The 18,961-nt window shown below is 46.6% G+C and overlaps 2 protein-coding genes and 2 long non-coding RNA genes across 5 annotated transcripts in view; 1 reads left to right on the top strand and 3 right to left on the bottom strand.

Moving 5' to 3' along the window:
• The window catches only part of LOC121162364 (leucine-rich repeat-containing protein 37A2-like), a 33,065-nt gene extending 24,980 nt beyond the window's left edge, over positions 1-8,085 (bottom strand). Inside the window, exons 1-5 of the mRNA XM_040989348.1 lie at positions 8,064-8,085; positions 3,130-3,231; positions 2,384-2,421; positions 924-1,237; positions 198-269 (exon numbers count right to left, since the gene is read on the bottom strand). Coding sequence (XP_040845282.1) covers positions 198-269; positions 924-1,237; positions 2,384-2,421; positions 3,130-3,231; positions 8,064-8,085 — 548 coding nt within the window. The remainder of the gene's footprint in view (positions 1-197; positions 270-923; positions 1,238-2,383; positions 2,422-3,129; positions 3,232-8,063) is intronic.
• A 1,544-nt stretch (positions 8,086-9,629) lies between these two features.
• On the top strand, positions 9,630-10,961 carry LOC121162482. 2 transcript variants are annotated; one of them, XR_005884798.1, is made up of 4 exons: positions 9,630-9,753; positions 10,039-10,245; positions 10,531-10,706; positions 10,819-10,961. It is a non-coding gene; the product is annotated as an uncharacterized LOC121162482 (long non-coding RNA). The 2 variants fall into 2 exon arrangements; XR_005884797.1 differs by having other exon boundaries at positions 10,531-10,843.
• Positions 10,962-10,976: 15 nt separating this feature from the next.
• Positions 10,977-12,859, bottom strand: LOC121162363 (leucine-rich repeat-containing protein 37B-like). Its single transcript, XM_040989347.1, has 2 exons — positions 11,289-12,859; positions 10,977-10,980 (listed from the first exon to the last, which is right to left on the bottom strand). Exons 1-2 carry the CDS (start codon positions 12,857-12,859, stop codon positions 10,977-10,979), a joined length of 1,575 nt encoding a protein of 524 aa, XP_040845281.1.
• A 4,892-nt stretch (positions 12,860-17,751) lies between these two features.
• On the bottom strand, positions 17,752-18,961 carry LOC121162407. Its single transcript, XR_005884788.1, has 3 exons — positions 18,877-18,961; positions 18,203-18,327; positions 17,752-17,938 (listed from the first exon to the last, which is right to left on the bottom strand). It is a non-coding gene; the product is annotated as an uncharacterized LOC121162407 (long non-coding RNA).

The following is an 18,961-nucleotide window of genomic DNA, read 5'->3' as shown; positions in this document are numbered from 1 at the left end:
TAAATTTAAATTGACTCAATTCAAATTCTATGGTTGGAGCAACTATCAAACTATAATCAATGGATACTGATTTTTGTCATGAAAAGGAAATGGCTTTTCTTAGAAGTATTAACCTCCAAATTCTAGATCAAGAAAGAGCTTATGAGGCTGTCAGGTTTTTTGTTGTTGGTAACCATAGTTAAAGAGAATATACTCACATTTTCTCAGCCCAACGATATGATTTCCATACATTTTCATCAATGTAGGAAATAAAGTTTTTCTGGAAATTTCTGTAAACAAAGAGTTCATATCCATGAATTGAAGAATGAGGAGAACAAGGAAAAGACTTCTGACAACCTCATAGGGCTGTTGGAATATGGAAATTATCACCAGCTTTTCAATGTCCAGGTCTCTCAGATTGCTGGTTTGCACAGCCAGTGAAGTGATAGTGTGGAGGGCCTGGCACTCATTCATAAGCATTTGTCTGCTTTATGCTCACCAATAAAAAGTGTCTAAACCTGAACACATCTCCCTCCACTTGTTTCTCCTTTCTGATTGCTCACTTCCTCCTGTTAGAGCACCATCATTCTCACCATCATCTACAATAAACTGTGACATCAAGTGCTTTTCTTTTCTAGACACTCCACCCCACATCTCTGCTCAGTCATGAGATTTGATCTCTGCTCCTCTCTGTATATCTGCTTTTTCAATAAAAATAAATAAATCTTTTAAAAAATGGATCAGGAAAGGAGCAAGGCCAATCACAGTGAGACTGGAGAAGGAGCACAAGAATAAGGAGGAGAAAGAGGATAGGGAGAGTTGAGAAGCAAAGGATCAAAATAGAAAGGCAATGTAGATTGTGGACACAAGGAAGGCACGGGAAAATCCTGAAGAAAAGGCTGACAGGAAGCATGTAAGGAACTAAGAGGAAGGGCAGGTCTTACAAGATGGTGAAGGTGCCATTGTAGGTGTTGGGAGCTGGCACAGGCACTTGGTGGAGCTTCTGACTTGGGCTGAGCCCAGTACATAACAATGTCTCATTTCTGCAGGTACACAGCTTGCAAATGTTGATATTCCACGAGGTGGTCTTTTCCTTTTGCACAGTCAAGGTATTTACTGGGATGTAATTTACAGAAGGTTGAGTTTTAAGTTCCAGATTTGAAGGTTGACCTGTGACTGAAGTAAAGTTTGAGTGCTGAGTCTGAACCTGGTCTGCGCGTGCAGCTGTAATCTTCTTCAGGGATGTGGAATGTTCAGCCTCTGCAGTAGGCACTGGCATTTTGTTGGGCTCCAGATTTGAAGGCTGAACTGTGCTGCTGGGCAGCACTGGATGCTGAGCTTGATTCTGACCTGCTGTTGAAACTGTTATCCCATAATACACTGGGGATTGGGATCCAGCCTGTTTAGGTGCCTCTGTTGGCTGAGCTGGAGTCTCCTGCATAGTCACAGAAGGGTTAAAGTCTGTAGTAGGTGGTGGAATTTCCAAGTCCAGAGGCTTAACTGTGACTCCAGTCTTGTTTGGATACTGAGTCTTAAATTGTTCTGGATATGCAGTTATCACCTCAGAGTGAATTGGCACTGATGTTACAGCGCTCTTCGTGGCTGTAAAATATTCAGCATCCATACTGGGTTTGGGAGTCATAGTTTCCCCTAGATTCAAAGGTTTAACTGTGACCTTGAGTGAGGCTAGATGTTGAGGCTGATCCTGAGTTGGGGTTGGAAATGGTCCCTCCTGATTTATGGGAGCTTGGGTAACAACTTCCGAAGGAGGCTGAGGTGGAATCTCCTGAATGGAAGGAGAGGTTCCAACGACACTACTGGGTTCTGGAATTATGGTAACGTCCAGATCTATGTCCAAAGGTTTAACTGTGACATTGGTTGATGCTAGTTGTTGAGGCTGATCCTGAGTTGGGTTTGGAAAAGGTCGCTCCTGATTTGTGAGAGCTTGGGTTACAACATCCGTAGGAGGCTGCTTAGGAGGCTCCTTAGTGGTTGGAGAGGATCTGACTATTCTACTGGGTTCAGGAGTTATGGTAACTTCCAAGTCTATGTTCAAAGTTTTAACTGTGACATTGGTTGATGCTAGCTGTTGAGGCTGATCCTGAGTTGGGGTTGGAAATGGTCCCTCCTGATTTATGGGAGCTTGGGTAACAACTTCCGTAGGAGGCTGAGTTGGAATCTCCTGAATGGAAGGAGACGTTCCAACCACACTACTGGGTTCTGGAGTTATGGTAACGTCCAGATCTATGTCCAAAGGTTTAACTGTGACATTGGTTGATGCTAGTTGTTGAGGCTGATCCTGACTTGGGGTTGGAAATTGTACCTCCTGATTTATGGGAACTTGGGCTACAACTTCTGTAGGAGGCTTCTTTGGAGGCTCCTTAGTGGTTGGAGAGGATCCAACAACCGTATTTGGTTCAGGAGTTGTGGTAAGTTCCAGGTCTATGTCCAATAGTTTAACTGTGACATTGGTTGATGCTAGCTGTTGAGGCTGATCCTGAGTTGGGGTTGGAAATGGTCCCTCCTGATTTATAGGAGCTTGAGTTACTATTTCCCTAGGAGGCTGAGCTGGAGTCTCCTGAGTGGTTAGAGAGGGTTCAAACACTATACTGGGTTCTGGATTTATGGTAACTTCCAGGTCTATGTCCAAGGGTTTAACTGTCATATTGGTTGATGCTAGCCGTTGAGGCTGATCCTGAGTTGGGGTTGGAAATGTTCCCTCCTGACTTATGGGAGCTTGAGTTACAACTTCCGTAGAAGGCTGAATTGGTGTCTCCAGAGTGATTGGAGATGGTTCAACCACACTACTGGGTTCACCAGTTGTAGAACGTTTCAGGTCTACCTCCAAAGGTTTAACTGTGACATTGGTTGATGCTAGCTGTTGAGGCTGATCTTGAGTTGGGGTTGGAAATGGTCCCTCCTGATTTATGGGAGCTTGGGTTACTACTTCACTAGGAGGCTTCTTAGTAGGCTCCTTAGTGGTTGGAGAGAGTTGAAGCACGGTATTTGGTTTCTGAATTGTGGTAAGTCCCAGGTCTATGTCGAGTGGTTTAACTGTGACATTGGTTGATGCTAGCTGTTGAGATTGATCCTGAGTTGGGGTTGGAAATGTTCCCTCCTGATTTATGGGAGCTTGTGTTACTACTTCACTAGGAGGCTGAGCTGGAGTCTCCTGATTCGTTGCAGAGGGTTCAAACACCATGCTGGGTTCTGGAGTTATGGAAACTTCCAGGTCTACCTCCAAAGGTTTAACTGTGACATTCGTTGATGCTAGTTGTTGAGATTGATCCTGAGTTGGGGTTGGAAATGTTCCCTCCTGATTTATGGGAGCTTGGGTTACACCTTCTGTAGGAGGCTGCTTTGGTGTCTCCTGATTGGTTTGAGATGGTCCAACTACCGTTTTTGGTTCCTGTGTTGTGGTAAGTTCCAGATTTATGTCAAAAGGTTTAACTGTGACATTGGTTGATGCTAGCCGTTGAGGCTGATCCTGACTTGGGTTTGGAAAAGGTCGCTCCTGATTTATGGGAGCTTGGGTTACTATTTCCCTAGGAGGCTGCTTAGGAGTCTCCTGAGTGGTTAGAGAGGGTTCAAACACGATACTGGGTTCTGGAGTTATGGAAACTTCCAAGTCTACCTCCAAAGGTTTAACTGTGACATTGGTTGATGCTAGTTGTTGAGATTGTTCCTGAGTTGGCGTTGGAAATGTTCCCTCCTGATTTATGGGAGCTTGGGTTATACCTTCTGTAGGAGGCTGCTTTGGTGTCTCCTGATTGGTTTGAGATGGTCCAACTACCGTTTTTGGTTCCTGTGTTGTGGTAAGTTCCAGATTTATGTCAAAAGGTTTAACTGTGACATTGGTTGGTGCTAGCCGTTGAGGCTGATCCTGACTTGGGGTTGGAAACCGTCCCTCCTGATTTGTGGGTGGTTGGGTTACATTTTCACTAGGAGGCTTAGTTGCAGTTCCCTGTGTGGTTGGAGAGGGTTCAAACACTATACTGGGTTCTGGATTTATGGTAACTTCAAGGTCTATGTCCAATGGTTTAACTGTGACATTGGTTGATGCTAGCTGTTGAGGCTGATCCTGACTTGGGTTTGGAAAAGGTCGCTCCTGATTTATGGGAGCTTGTGTTACTACTTCACTAGGAGGCTGAGCTGGAGTCTCCTGATATGTTCGAGAGGGTTCAAACACGATACTGGGTTCTGGAGTTATGGAAACTTCCAAGTCTACCTCCAAAGGTTTAACTGTGACATTGGTTGATGCTAGCTGTTGAGGCTGATCCTGAGTTGGGGTTGGAAATGGTCCCTCCTGATTTATGGGAGCTTGGGTTATTACTTCTGTAGGACGCTCAGTTGGAGTCTCCTGAGTGGTTGGAGAGGTTTTAATCACCATGCTGGGTTCTGGAGTTATGGTAAGTTCCAGGTCTACCTCCAAATGTTTAACTGTGACATTGGTTGATGCTAGCTGTTGAGGCTGATCCTGGGTTGGGGTTTGAAATGGTCCCTCCTGATTTATGGGAGCTTGGCCTACAACTTCTGTAGGAGGTTGTTTTGGAGGCTCCTTAGTGGTTGTAGAGGATCCAACAACCGTATTTGGTTCAGGAGTTGTGGTAAGTTCCAGGTCTATGTCCAAAGGTTTAACTGTGACATTGGTTGATGCTAGCTGTTGAGGCTGATACTGAGTTGGGGTTGGAAATGGTCCTTTCTGATTTATGGGAGCTTGGGTTACTATTTCCCTAGGAGGCTGAGCTGGAGTCTCCTGAGTGGTTAGAGAGGGTTCAAACACGATACTGGGTTCTGGAGTTATGGAAACTTCCAGGTCTATGTCCAAGGGTTTAACTGTGACATTGGTTGATGCTAGTTGTTGAGGCTGATCCTGACTTGGGGTTGGAAATGTTCCCTCCTGATTTATGGGAGCTTGGGCTACAACTTCTGTAGGAGGTTGTTTTAGAGGCTCCTTAGTGGTTTGGGAGGATGCAACAACCGTATTTGGTTCAGTAGTTATGGTAACTTCCAAGTCTATGTCCAAGGGTTTAATTGTGACATTTGTTGATGCTAGCTGTTGAGATTGATCCTGAGTTGGGGTTGGAAATGTTCCCTCCTGATTTATGGGAGCTTGTGTTACTACTTCACTAGGAGGCTGAGCTGGAGTCTCCTGATTTGTTGCAGAGGGTTCAAACACCATGCTGGGTTCTGGAGTTATGGAAACTTCCAGGTCTACCTCCAAAGGTTTAACTGTGACATTGGTTGATGCTAGCTGTTGAGGCTGATCCTGAGTTGGGGTTGGAAATGTTCCCTCCTGATTTATGGGAGCTTGGGTTACACCTTCTGTAGGAGGCTGCTTTGGTGTCTCCTGATTGGTTTGAGATGGTCCAACTACCGTTTTTGGTTCCTGTGTTGTGGTAAGTTCCAGATTTATGTCAAAAGGTTTAACTGTGACATTGGTTGATGCTAGCCGTTGAGGCTGATCCTGACTTGGGGTTGGAAATGGTCCCTCCTGATTTGTGGGTGGTTGGGTTACATTTTCACTAGGAGGCTTAGTTGCAGTTCCCTGTGTGGTTGGAGAGGGTTCAAACACTATACTGGGTTCTGGATTTATGGTAACTTCAAGGTCTATGTCCAATGGTTTAACTGTGACATTGGTTGATGCTAGCTGTTGAGGCTGATCCTGACTTGGGTTTGGAAAAGGTCGCTCCTGATTTATGGGAGCTTGTGTTACTACTTCACTAGGAGGCTGAGCTGGAGTCTCTTGAGTGGTTGGAGAGGGTTCATACACCACACTACCGGGTTCTGGAGTTATGGTAAGTTCCAGGTCTACCTCCAAAGGTTTAACTGTGACATTGGTTGATGCTAGTTGTTGAGGCTGATCCTGGGTTGGGGTTGGAAATTGTACCTCCTGATTTATGGGAGCTTGGGCTACAACTTCTGTAGGAGGCTTCTTTGGAGGCTCCTTAGTGGTTGTAGAGGATCCAACAACCGTATTTGGTTCAGGAGTTGTAAGTTCCAGGTCTATGTCCAAAGGTTTAACTGTGACATTGGTTGATGCTAGTTGTTGAGGCTGATCCTGACTTGGGGTTGGAAATGGTCCCTCCTGATTTATGGGAGCTTGGGTTACAACTTCCATAGGAGGCTGCTTTGGTGTCTCCTGAGTGGTTGGAGAGGGTTCAACCATGGTACTGTGTTCAGGAGTTATCGTAACTTCCAGGTCCAAAGGTTTAACTCTGACATTGGTTGTCTGATTTGAACTCTGAGTCTGAATCTTGTCTGGCTCCTGAGCTCTAGCATGTTCAGACTCTGAGGTGCGTTCTGGAATAATAGAAGGTGTTAGGTCTAAAAACTGATCTGTGATATTGGGTGATACTGGAATTTGAACCTGGTTCTGTCCTTGTGTTGGAACTGTCATCTCATAATATGCTGGAAGTTGAGGCACAATCTGTGTAGTCTTTGTAGGCTGAATTTGTGTCTCCTGCCTGGTTGGCAAAGGTTCATTCTCTGTACTGAGTTTTGGAGTATAGATAAGTTCAAGGTCAAATTGTTCAACTGTGACTTCAGTCTGGTTTGGGCGTTGAGTCTGAACCTGTTCTGGGTTCCCTGTCACCTCAGGGAGTTTTGGAGATGTGGTTGTCCCTGGAACTGTCAAATATTCAGGGGGTTCTGAAGCAACAGTAAGCTTCAGTTCCAAAGGTTCATACATAGTGCTAGACAACATGAGATTCTGAGCTTGATTTTGACTGGCTGTTTGAATTGTCTGCTCCTGATATACTGGAGCCTGAGATACAACTCCCTTTGGTGGTACTGGAGAGTAAGTTGATTTTTCTTTCATAGTTGGAGAAAGTTCACCACCTATAATGGGTTGTGGAGCTATGGTAAGTTCCACGTGCAGAGGTTGAAATGTGATGCTGGGTGGTTTCAGATCCTGAGCTTGATCCTGAGCTTGTGTTGGAACTATCGCCATCTGATATTCTGAGCCTTGAGCTACAACTTTTTTAGGTGGCTCTAAAATCTGGGCTTGGTCCACCAGTTGTGTTGGGGAATGTTCAACCACTCTCATGGGAACATGGAGTTGAGCTGAGGGTTTTTCCTGGGCTGGATATGACTTCACTTGCTCAAGAAGCTCTAGGATCTGAGATAGAGCCTCTTGTGGGACTGGAAAAGATGCCATCTTATTGGGTGGCTGTATAGGCTGAACGGTGGCCTCTTGCTGGATGGGAGCTAGTTCCATTCCAGGGAGCTCTGGAGGTGGAGCTGGAGCCACCTGTTGGTCTGGAGAGGGTTGCACCATAAGAGAGACCTCAGGATGCTGAGTTAGGGCTGCCTGCTGCACTGGATATGGGAATTTTGCAGGATGATATGGGATCATTTGCTGAGGAAGAGAAGATTCCACCTCCCTCCGAGCCTCTGAAAGTGTTACTGCAGCCTCCCGGGGGTCTACAGTTGGTTCTGTCTCTTTATGTGATTCTAGAGGCTGAGATGAGCCCTCTGGCTGGGTTGGAGAAGGCTTAGCCTCAAGAGGCCATGAAGGGTATCCTGAAGATGCTTCAATCTGCTTAAAAGGCTTTGGTGGTTGAGCTAGAGTCTCCTGTTGCAATGGATAAGATTCTCCCTTTGGGGGTAGTTCTGAAGGTTGGGAAAGAAGGTCAAGCTTGGTTGGAGAAAATTCAGCTTCCTCAGTAGGAACTGAAGGTTGAGCAAGATTCGCCTGGTGAGCTGAAAGAGTTGGAGCTGCTGAAGTGGGCTCTGGAGTTATGTTAAGCTCAAAATCCACATGTTTCACTGTAGTTTTAGAAGACTTTAAATACTGACCTTTAAATGTTATTTCTGGATCAAATGGTGAAAATGTCATATCCTGTGAAGGAAAAATATCACTAGTCTCAGAGGATGTGGAGGGCTGAATTGGAAGTTCCTGTTGGTGTGCTAACTGTTGAACAGCCACAGGGGGCTTTTGAGGCAGAGCTGAACTCTCCTGTTTGCTTGTAAAAGGATCCTCAATGATTTCTTTGGGCTGCGTTGGAATCCCTGCATCAACCGGTGATTGCTGAGCTGTATCTGGCAGCTGGTCTTTCAAAGGCTCAGGCTGCACAGGGGACCTTGTGAACAGAGCTGGGGCATCTTTTCGGGTTGAGATTTCAAACTGATTTGCAAACTTAGAAAGTTCAAAGGGGATACTGTGCAATGTTGGATGCTGAAATTGATTATGAACTAGAGGAGAAGCCATTTCGTTGGGATTCTCTGGAGGTTGAGCTGCAACTTCTTTAAAGATCCCTGATGGTTGCATCAGGGAATCTTCAACCTTCTTGGGGGTTGGTAAATTCTCAGCTGTGACCTTCTGCTTGAATGAAAGCAATTTCTCAATCTGAAAACCTTTTGGATGTTGAGCTGCAGCCTCCTGCTGAATTGGCAAGACTTTCAGTGCTTTAGAATGTTCTATGGGAAGAGTCGGCACCTCCAGACGGGTTACGGGATTTGCTTCATTCGATGGGACTGAGAACTCATCTATAGTCTCATTTCTGACTGGAGAAGTCACCACTTCTGTTGTAGGTGCCGATGTTTTGGAAAGGTGCATATATACAGGATTAATAGCAAAACTGGACAAAACTGAATCATAATCATCATAGTAATCTGGGAGTGAAGAGGTCACATTCTGATGCTCTGGAGACTGAGGTTGTTCCTGCTTTGGTGGTGGTGGTGAAGGTTCCATTTTATCAGCAGGTTCAGAAGGTTGGGGTTCAGTCCCCGGCTGGCTTCCAGATGCATCAGCCCCCTCAGAAGATGCAGGAGGCTTCATTGGTAGCTTCTGGTCACTTAGATAGGGTTCAGTGTCCACAGAAGATGCAGGAGGCTCTGTTGGGGCCTCCTGCTGGTCCAGGAAAGGTTTATCCTGTACAGAAGACTCTGCATACTCACCTGGCTTCTCTTGTTCATCGGCAGAAGGTTTTGTCTCCACAGGCACTCCCAGATTCTGAGCTGGTACCTCATGCTGTGTTGGAGAAGATTCAACCTTTTGGGTAGGCTCTGAAGCTATCATAATTTCCACATCTGCGGATGAGGAAATTCCGACTGTAACACTGGGTAGGTTGCCATGAGTTTGATTTGCATCTTCATTTGCTACCTCATGACCTGGTAGAGTCTGAGGAGCTTGGCCTAGGACCTCTTGCGGGCCTGGAGGTTCGGTTTCCTCAAGGGGCTTCCAAGGCTGGGCTAGGGTTTCTATCGGGCTTCCAGGAGGTCCCACTTCCTCAGAAAACCCAGAAGGTGTCACTGGCTGTTCCTGCTCACTTGGATAAGGTCCAGTGTCCATCGAAGGGCCAGGAGGCTGTGCTGAAGCCTCAGGGAGGTCTGAAAAAGGTTCAGTATCCACAGGAGACTCTGCATACTCAGCTGGTTTCTCCTGTTCATTGATAGAAGGCTCCGTCTCTGAAGGAGCTCCCAGAATCTGGTCTGGCAGGTCCTGATGGGTTGGAGAAGTTTCAACCTTTTGGGTTGGCCCTGCAGCTATGGTAATATGCCAAACTACACGTTTAATTGTAACACTGGGAAGATTATCTTGATGATTTTGATCCTGACTTGCAGGTTCATCTGTCTCCTCCTGACTCAATGGAGCTTGAACTATATTCTGGATAGGAGATTCTGAAGCTTGAGCTGGAAACTCTTCTTGGGCTGGAAGTTTGACTTCCTCAGGGAGCTCTGAAGGCCTTGCTGGAGCTTCCATCTGGCTAGCAGGAAGTTCAATTGCTTCAGGAGACACAGAATTTGGGGCTGGCTGCTCTGACTCATCAGGTAAGCTTTCTGTGCCCACTGGAGGACCAGGAGGCTGAGTTGGGTATCTCTGCTGAGCTAAAGAATGGTCAGTCTCCATAGGATACTCCTCATAGTCAATTGGATTCTCCTTGGCTGAAGCCTGCATTTCCACAGGAGCTCCCAGAATCTGGTCTGGCAGTTCCTGATGGGTTGGAGAAGTTTCACCCTTTTCAGTCAGCTCTGAAGCTATGGTAATTTGCATAAATACAGGTTTAAGTGTAACACTGGGAAGATTATCATGATGATTTTGATCCTGACTTGCAGGTTCATCTGTCTCCTCCTGACTCAATGGAGCTTGAACTATATTCTGGATAGGAGATTCTGAAGCTTGAGCTGGAGACTCCTCTTGGGCTGGAAGTTTGACTTCCTCAGGGAGCTCTGAAGGCCTTGCTGGAGCTTCCATCTGGCTAGCAGGAAGTTCAATTGCTTCAGGAGACACAGAAGTTGGGGCTGGCTGCTCTGACTCATCGGGTAAGCTTTCTGTGCCCACTGGAGGACCAGGAGGCTGAGTTGGGTATCTCTGCTGAGCTAAAGAACGGCCAGTCTCCATAGGATACTCCTCATAGTCAATTGGATTCTCCTTGGCTGAAGCCTGCATTTCCACAGGAGCTCCCAGAATCTGGTCTGGCAGTTCCTGATGGGTTGGAGAAGTTTCACCCTTTTCAGTCAGCTCTGAAGCTATGGTAATTTGCATAAATACAGGTTTAAGTGTAACACTGGGGATGTTATCATGATAATTTTGATCCTGACTTGCAGGTTCATCTGTCTCCTCCTGACTCAATGGAGCTTGAACTATATTCTGGATAGGAGATTCTGAAGCTTGAGCTGGAGACTCTTCTTGGGCTGGAAGTTTGACTTCCTCAGGGAGCTCTGAAGGCCTTGCTGGAGCTTCCATCTGGCTGGCAGAAGATTCAGTCTGCTCAGGAAACTCTGTAGGTTTAACTAGCTCCTCCTGCTCTTTGGGAGAAAGTTTGGTGTACACGGGTGAAGTTTGAGGCTGAGTTGGGTATCTCTGTTGAGCTAAAGAACGATCACTCTCCACAGGAGGCGTGGCATGCCCGGCTGGCTTCTCCTGTTCACTGGCAGAAGGCCCTGTTTGCACTGGGGCTCCCAGAATCTGAACAGGGACTGCATGCTGGTTTAGAGAAGATTTGAACTTACTGGTAGGTTTTGTAGTTATGAGAACTTCCACTTCTGCAGGCTTACCTGCAACACTGGGACTGTCATAATCATGAGTCTGATGTTGTACTGCGGAATGAACCATCACCCCATGTCCTGGCAGACTCTGAGCTTTACTCTGGATGCCAAACTCTGGTATTGCCTCTGAGATTTTCTGCTGGTCTGGAAGTTTGATTTTCTCAGGGTTTTTTTCAGATTGTGTGGGGGTTTCCAAGTATTTTCCAAAAGGTTCAACCCTCCCAGATAAATCAGAATGCTGAATGTGTGGCTTGTACTCATTGAATAAAAAATTAGGGTCCACAGGAGGACCTGGAGACTGAGCTATGGCCTCTTGCTTATCTAAAAGGTTAGCCTGTTTAGGAGACTCAGCATAATGCTCTAGTACCTTCCCTTTACTGGGAGAAGGTTTTCCCTCCATAGTAACTTGCAGAATCTGAGCTAAGATCACTTTCTTGGTTGAAGAAGATTCAACTTTTTTGGTAGTCTCTGAAGTTATGGGAACCCCCATATCTGTAGGCTTAAATGTCACATTGGGAACATGATAATGAGTTTGATCCTGACTTTGAGGCTGAACTTGTGCCTCAAAACCCAGTGGGGTCGGAGCTATTTTCTCCAACAGGGACTTTAGTACTTCAACTTGGCCCGCTGACTGGGTTGAAGATCTCACCAACTCAGGGACCTGTGGGGTCGCATGCAGGGCTCTTGATTGACTTGAGGAAGATTTCATCTCCTCATGGTGCCCTTCAGTATATGCTGTGGTCTGATGCTGGTTTAGAATAGGATGAGCATCCTTACGTCCCTTTGGTGTTACTGTAAGCTCCGTGTCTGCTGGTTTAGCTGTGACACTGGGCAAATCTGAGTGGAGATCTTCCTTTGGACCTTGAGATGGAGCGTTCACTTCATGGTGCACTGATGACTGACCTCCAACTTGAGGAACAACTTGATTCTGAGCTGAAGCCATCCGTTGAGTTAAAGAAAGTTTTGCCTCCTCAGGGGCCTGTTGTTTTTGAGGTGGGGCCTCCTCCTGAGTTGAGGGATAGTATTCCTTTTCAAGGTGCTGTAGATGTTGAGCTGGGGCTTCTTGTTGGAGTGAAAAGGAGTGGCCCTCTAGCTGAAATTGAGATGGTTCCATTTGCTCAGAGGACTCCCGCAGCTCACGTGGGTTCACCTGGAATTCCAGAGGTTTAATGCCAGGATAAACTGTATCCACGCTAGGATGTTCATAATCATCCTGCAGAATTGGCTCTGGACGCTGAGGCTTTGCAGATTGGCCTGGCATCCCAGCAAGCTCAGCAAGTTGCTGATGCTGAGCTAGATCCTTCTTCAACTTCAGAGGTGAAACAATCAACTTGGTTGCCTTTGAGCTCAGACTATCTAGAGTTGGAACAAATGTTTCAAATGACTGATCCACAGCCTGATCTAGACCTGCAGTTTCCATCTTATGCCTGAGTCGAGGAGGCATATCTCCATCTGGCATGTGAACTACATTAGGGAGCCTTTGTTGCCAATGTTGCTTGTCATTCAGATCCTGATACATAACTTCAAGGTGATCTGGTTGTGGGGGCAGCTCTTGAGCAGAATTCGAGTCCAAGAATGGAACCAAACCCTCAGTCAACTCTTTAGGCAGGATCAAAGCTGGTGAGGCAGTAGAAGAGGCCAGGTAATCAAAGGCCCCAGGATCTGCTGGCCCTGTGAGGCCATCGGGTGATCTAGGAGGGTGATCAGAGAAGTGTGAAACCGAGGACTCTGAGAGCCCTGAGGAGTCAAAAGTCAGCTGGACTGGGTCCTGGGTCGTTTGCCAAGGTTTGGTGGCCTGGACCAAACCTTGGCAAAAAAAGGTTTGTGTGGACCACAAAGGTTGCCACACAAAGAGGAGCCATGGGACCCACAGGCACAGCTGGGTCATGGTATATCGGGATTACCGGACACTATGACTTGGGCTGCAGGGGCACCACTGGCATACCCTGAGCAGGAGCCAAAGTGTTATGGAAGCCCCTTGCCAAGCGCACCTTAGCAACGGCATGCCCCGCCCTACTCCGCCCTTTATTTGTGACATTCTTTAATAGGCTGAGAGACCCTCTTACCTCTGTGTCTGGGTAATCCTTTTCCCACAGTTACTGTGGGCCCCAGCCTCAACAGAGGAATCTATTGTCCCAGTTCCCCAAAACTGCACATTCCATACCCAATCACATGATGGGATTCAGGCCACAGACCTTGGTGGTCCTTGGATTCCAACAGCTGTTTAGGGTTGTGGGAAGCAAAGCTTCCCAAGGAAGTAAGTGGGCTTGGCCTCTGTGGGTATCCACAGTGCTGTTGATCTAAAATTCGAAATACCTACCCTCACAGGGCCAGCTAGAGAACACACTTGGTAGGTATTTGTTTCAAAATGTGGCCATTTCCTCCATGCCCTCAATAGTTGTTGTTCCATGTCTGCTAATTAATTCACTCAATTAGGTAGAGGATACCACAGGATAAGTGGTGACTCCAAGAGTCCAAAAGGAGGGGTTTGGATTGGGTCAGTAACTGAATGAGGGAAGAGGGTTTGAGTCCAAATGGAAACCCTTCATGTGTATATTATTTTACCTCTGGGCTGCTCCCAGCGCCATTGCTTTGACACCTCGTCCCCTTGAACAGCAGCACTGAGGATTCAGATCCTCTCTGTATTTTTTGTCCCTTTCTTCTTGGATTGCTTTTGTAATGATCTCTCACTCCCATAGATTTACGGGTCTTCCACCTCTCTTCTCCTCAATATGTGCCCTCAAAGATGCAGACAGCTTCACATCAGGATTCTATAAAAATCACACACTAGGTAGTGCCAAAAGGAATGCACTCTTTCTCCTAGAGGTTGCACAATGGAAAGATATTAAATGCCTACACAGTATTACTCATTTTGGTTGAGATTCCCTAGAAGATCTGGTATCTAGGCTTCACAGGAAAAGGATTAAGACTATCCAAGCAGCAACATTGTACTTCTAATAATCCCCAGTCCCATCCAATAACCTCACTCTTATTAAAGCATATCCAACCTGGAGGGACTTATCTAGAAAACTGGCAGACTTTACCAGAATGGAACAGCCTTCAACACCTCCAGGTTTCTGCATATAGCTTCATGGAATGAGTTTCTAACCCAGAGAGAAAAGGCTATAAAAGCCTGCAGGGTCCTCCTCAACAAAACAGTCTCAAGATTTGAGTTGCCTGGGGCATTTCAGAGTAATAGTTTTCTCCATGTTAGGCAAAATAATGCTCTCAGGCCTAGTTATGACAATATAAATTTCCTGTTTCCTAAACCTTGATCTTCAAAGGGTCAAAAAAGTTCAATGTGTGTGTGTGTGTGTGTGTGTGTGTGTGATCAAACTAATGCAAAATTCTCAAAATTCTTGGCCAAATTCCTCTTTCCAGAACAGACCTTTTCCAATAGAACCTCTTGAACTAAGATCCTTTGAGATGATATATGGAAAACATTTCTTAGTCTCTACCCATTTGATAATCACACTTTACCCAATATCCTTAATGTGGAATTAGTACAAAAGGCTTGCCCAAGAATACAGTGCCCATACACTGCTTACTCCCTCCAAAAATATGGTCTTATTGCAAATTAAACCAGAAGATACATTTTTGTTAGAGAACTGGAAACAGGAAATCAAACTTATGCAGATATTGGGCTTGTTTTTTAAGATTCGTGTATTTTTATTTGAAAGACACAGAGAGAGAGTGAAAGAAAGAGAAAGACTTGCTGTTTCATGACCGAAATTGCCACAATATCCAGAACTGGGCAGTCCGAAGCCACAAGCTGGGACCACCTTCTAGGTCTCCCACATGGGTTTAGAGGACCAAGCACTTGGGCTCTCATTCACTGCTTTCCCAGGAACATTAGCAGAGAGTTGGATCACAGGTAGCAGCCAAGACTTGAACTTGATCCCATTTGGGGGTGCCAGTTCCAAAGTTGGAGGCTTAATCTGATATGCCATGGCACTGGTCCCATCATACAGATGTTTAAACTCCGAAGCCTTGGGGCTGGCACCATGGCAGAGCCAGCTAAGCCTGTGTGGCAGCATCAACTCCTATGGGTAGTTGTTCAAGTCCTGGCTGTTCCACTTTTGATCCATCTCCCTGCCAATGCCATAAGAAAGCAGAGAGCATGGCCAAATGCTTGGGCCTCTGTACTCATGGGGGTGATTGGAATAAGCTCCTGATCCCCAGTATGCCACCCCCCCCCCCAAGGGTTAACTCCACAGCTCAGCTTTTCAAGGTATAACAACAGGAAGGGCAATCTTGGCCTGATACATTTAGCCCCTGGCTTGACTGCAATTTCTCTCCTTCCTGCTTCCCCTTTTAGCATGCCCTCAGGGGAGCTTAGGTGTTCCTTAAGCATTGGGAAAGTGCTGGGAGGAGCCAAGCAGACTATATAAAAGCAGTTCGCCTTTGATTAAAGCACCTTCACTTCACAAGAATGAGCCACTGTGTGTTGTTGTCTGTCTTGTCTGTCTCATAACCCTAGTCCCTCCACTGGGCTCGGGGTACGTGGCGACGCGGGCGTTGCCAACAATCCCCGGCTTTAGACCAGGCAAGTCTGCCCATTGTGGCCAACTAGAGAGGAAACCAGTGGATGAAAAATATTCTCTTTCTCACTCTAACAGCCTTTCAAATAAAAAAAAAACTATTTTTAAAAAGAAAAGTCTGAATGGCTGGCACTCTGGCTTGGTAGTCTAAGCTTCCAACTATAGTGCCAGCATTACAATTGGGCTCCAGTTCTTTTTTTTTTTATTTTTTTTTTAAAGATTTATTTTTATTATTTTTTTCATTGGAAAGGCGGATATACAGAGAGGAGAGACAGAGAGGAAGATCTTCCGTCCGATGATTCACTCCCCAAGTGAGCACAACGGGCCGATACTATGCCGATCCGAAGCCAGGAGCCTCTTCCGGGTCTCCCACGCGGGTGCAGGTTCCCAAAGCTTTGGGCCGTGCTTGACTGCTTTCCCAGGCCACAGGCAGGGAGCTGGAAGGGAAGCGGGGCTGCCGGGATTAGAACCGGCGCCCATATGGGATCCCGGGCATGCAAAGCAAGGACCTTTAACCACTTGCGCCACCGCGCCAGGCCCGGGCTCCAGTTCTTAACACAGCTACTCCATTTCCCATCCAACTCTCTGCTCATGGCCTGGGAAGGCAGCAGAGGATGGCCCAGCCCAAGTGGGAAACCTGGAGAAAACTCTGTTCCTGACTTCAGATCACCTTAGCTCCTGCTGTTGTGGCCATTTGGGGAGTGAATCAGTAATGGAAGACCTTTCTCTTTGTTGCTCCCTCTATCTGTAACTCTGCCTTTCAAATACAAATAAAATACATTTAAAAAAAAAAAAAAGCCTTAAACCTTTGGCATCTAAAGGTTGAGGGGTTAGTGGTGGAGACTTGATCTAATTATGGCATCTGAGAGGTGGTTCTTGTGAGAGGTCTCTAGGTCCTTGGAGGCTGACCCTCAGAAGTTAACTCTTGAAAGAGGTTGGTTATTTAAGCTGAGTTCTACCCAAGTTCTCTCTCTGCTTCCTAGCTCATCATGTGATCAACCCCTAGGCATCCTATTAGAAACTGCCAGTCTCCCTCAGACACCAGACTAATGAGGCCACTAGTGAACCTCCAAACTATAGCCAGAAATTCACCACTTCGCTTCCAGCAAGCTCCGTTCAGGTATTTTAGTCAAGGTAATAAATGCCTGACAAGCCAGAAACTCTCCAGAAGATCAAATTCAAACAGTACAAATAGATCAGACATTCAGAATTCCGTAGCGATTTATTCGCCAGCACTAGTGTTGAAGTACATAAGGGAACCACACCTTACTCTTTGCTCACTCTTAGAATTCAGGATATCAAGTGGCATGTACAGAGCACTGATGGTCTGTTGATTGAGTGAATGAATGAAGGAATGAAGAAACAAACAAAAAAAAATGTCAAATTCCTTTCCCAAATGAAGTTGCCTGTTGGGAAGGAGAAACGAATGTTAACCTAGTTGTTAAAGGTTGATTGTAAGTCAGGGGAAACATTACTGGACACCCAGGATATATAGATGCTCTTACCTTGGATAACTTGGCCAGTTCTTTCAGCTACCGTTTTCGTTATGACACTGAAAAAAAAAACCAAAAAGATATTCTAGGTGCTTTAAGCCTCTTCATGGTTTTAACACATTCTCTTTTCTGTGTTTATAAAGGACACACAGAGAGGAGGAACACATGTTTTTGCCAAATACAAAGCAACATGTGCAATTAAACCATATAACAGTGTGGGGGAAGGGGAGAAGGATAATCACCAACGGAAGTTTGTCAAGTAAACAAATAAATCTACTATGAATGTCCCCTCCTCTCAAGGACAGAGTCACTGTTTGAGCATCTCCCTCATCACCCTATCAGGGAGAGGCCTTATACTGAGAAAATCTCAAAGCCAAAAGCGATGGAAATGCTTGCAGTGTCCAGGGAACACTGATACTCATGACCCACAAACTGATGCCAACTATTCTGGACTGCTTCTAGTACCATCTGTAATGTGTCAGTGGCAATAGAAAATGGGTACAAATTAGCTTGCCAAGCTCACACAGTTGAAATACACAAGTAGAACTTTTCTGATGAAGATGTCTGAAAGCATCAGATAAGGTGACCTGGGCTTTATTTCGCATCTATAAGCTTGGGCTTGACCTCTAGCTCCCACAGTTATTGTCATGAACCTTAAGCAGGTCACCTCATCACCCTGAATTTAAATTTGTTCACCTGACAAAACAGGAGGCTCAGCGCAACAATGCATCCTAAAGCCTCCTGCACGCCAGAGGCCAGACAAGCACTGGAGCATCACTGATCCACCAGAACATGATCCCATGGAGCTAGGAACCCCTGTTGGGACCCACCTTCCCGAGAGCCTCGTGCCCTCCACAGGCGTCCTTTGGGGAATAAATTTGATGATGGCACAGAAGACAGGATCAGCCATGGTGGTGCTGAGCAAGATCCAGTCTGAATTTAGAAGGCGGAAGCAGGAGAATGTTACAAAAAGAGAGCGCTGTGGACAACCCCACGGCCAAATAAGCCTCAGTAGGAAACATACCTTCCCTCCTGTCCCCCAGCCCTTCTCCACCCAGGTGCCACTAAAAGCCTTCTCATTTCAGGAGCAAGCATTCTCCTCACAGCCCTAGAACACACCACCCGCTGAGCTGTGGAGAGGAGCCTCCCCGGGTCTCTGCAGGGGCAAGGCCACAGCCACGGACCCTCGCAATTGACCTCTCCACAGAGGCAGGGCCAGTCGGCAAGTCGCAGGTGGACAGCTGTCTCCACCACTCCCCATACCGGTCTAGCTCGCAGCCACGCAAGTCTCCAACCATGAGTCCGTTCTCAGGGATGTTCTCCTGTTTGCACCAGAAGGAATTCAGACGTGAGGAGCACAGGGTAAGCATACTAGCCAAGGGCACGGTGGTGTGGCCTAGTGGCTACAGTCCTCGCCTTGAACGCCACCGGGATCCCATATGGTCGCTGGTTCTAATCCTGGCAGCTCCACTTCCCATCCTGCTCCCTGTTTGTGGCCTGGGAAAGCAGTCGAGGACGGCCCAAAGCTTTGGGACCCTGCACCTGCAGGGGAGACATAAATCTTTAAAAAAAAAAAAAAAGCATACTAGCCGAGATCAAGGCCGGGAAGCACACCCTGGGGACCTGGCTGACAGCTCAGTAAAGGCCTGAGAACATATCCCCCACTTTTCCTCCCTCTCCTGGGAAGTTGTGTGTGGGAGTTTTCCGGATGTAAAAGTTCCCTCAAATCCTCCCAGGACCGAATGGCACCTTGGTACAAGGCAGGTCCTGTGTGGCCTTGAGCTGCCCCCAGGAACAGAGCCAAACCCACCTCACAGGCATCCAGAACAGGGGCCATGACTTCCGCTGTGCTTCGGGGGCTGTTTCCTCACCTCACTGCATGAAAATTCATTTCTTCCGCTTTTCTGTTGCCAGTCTTGGACGCACAGGCAGTCAGTGTCTACCTAGCCACCTTTA

This window comes from Ochotona curzoniae, unplaced genomic scaffold (assembly GCF_017591425.1).
Source record: "Ochotona curzoniae isolate NIBS_2020 unplaced genomic scaffold, NIBS_Ocur_1.0 contig_523, whole genome shotgun sequence".
Lineage (NCBI taxonomy): Eukaryota > Metazoa > Chordata > Mammalia > Lagomorpha > Ochotonidae > Ochotona > Ochotona curzoniae.
This window is presented reverse-complemented; position numbering and strand designations above follow the sequence as displayed.

What these genes read in the sequence shown, in the direction of transcription:
- LOC121162363 (XM_040989347.1), bottom strand. Translation starts at nt 12,859, where the DNA reads ATGACCCAGCTGTGCCTGTGGGTCCCATGGCTCCTCTTTGTGTGGCAA.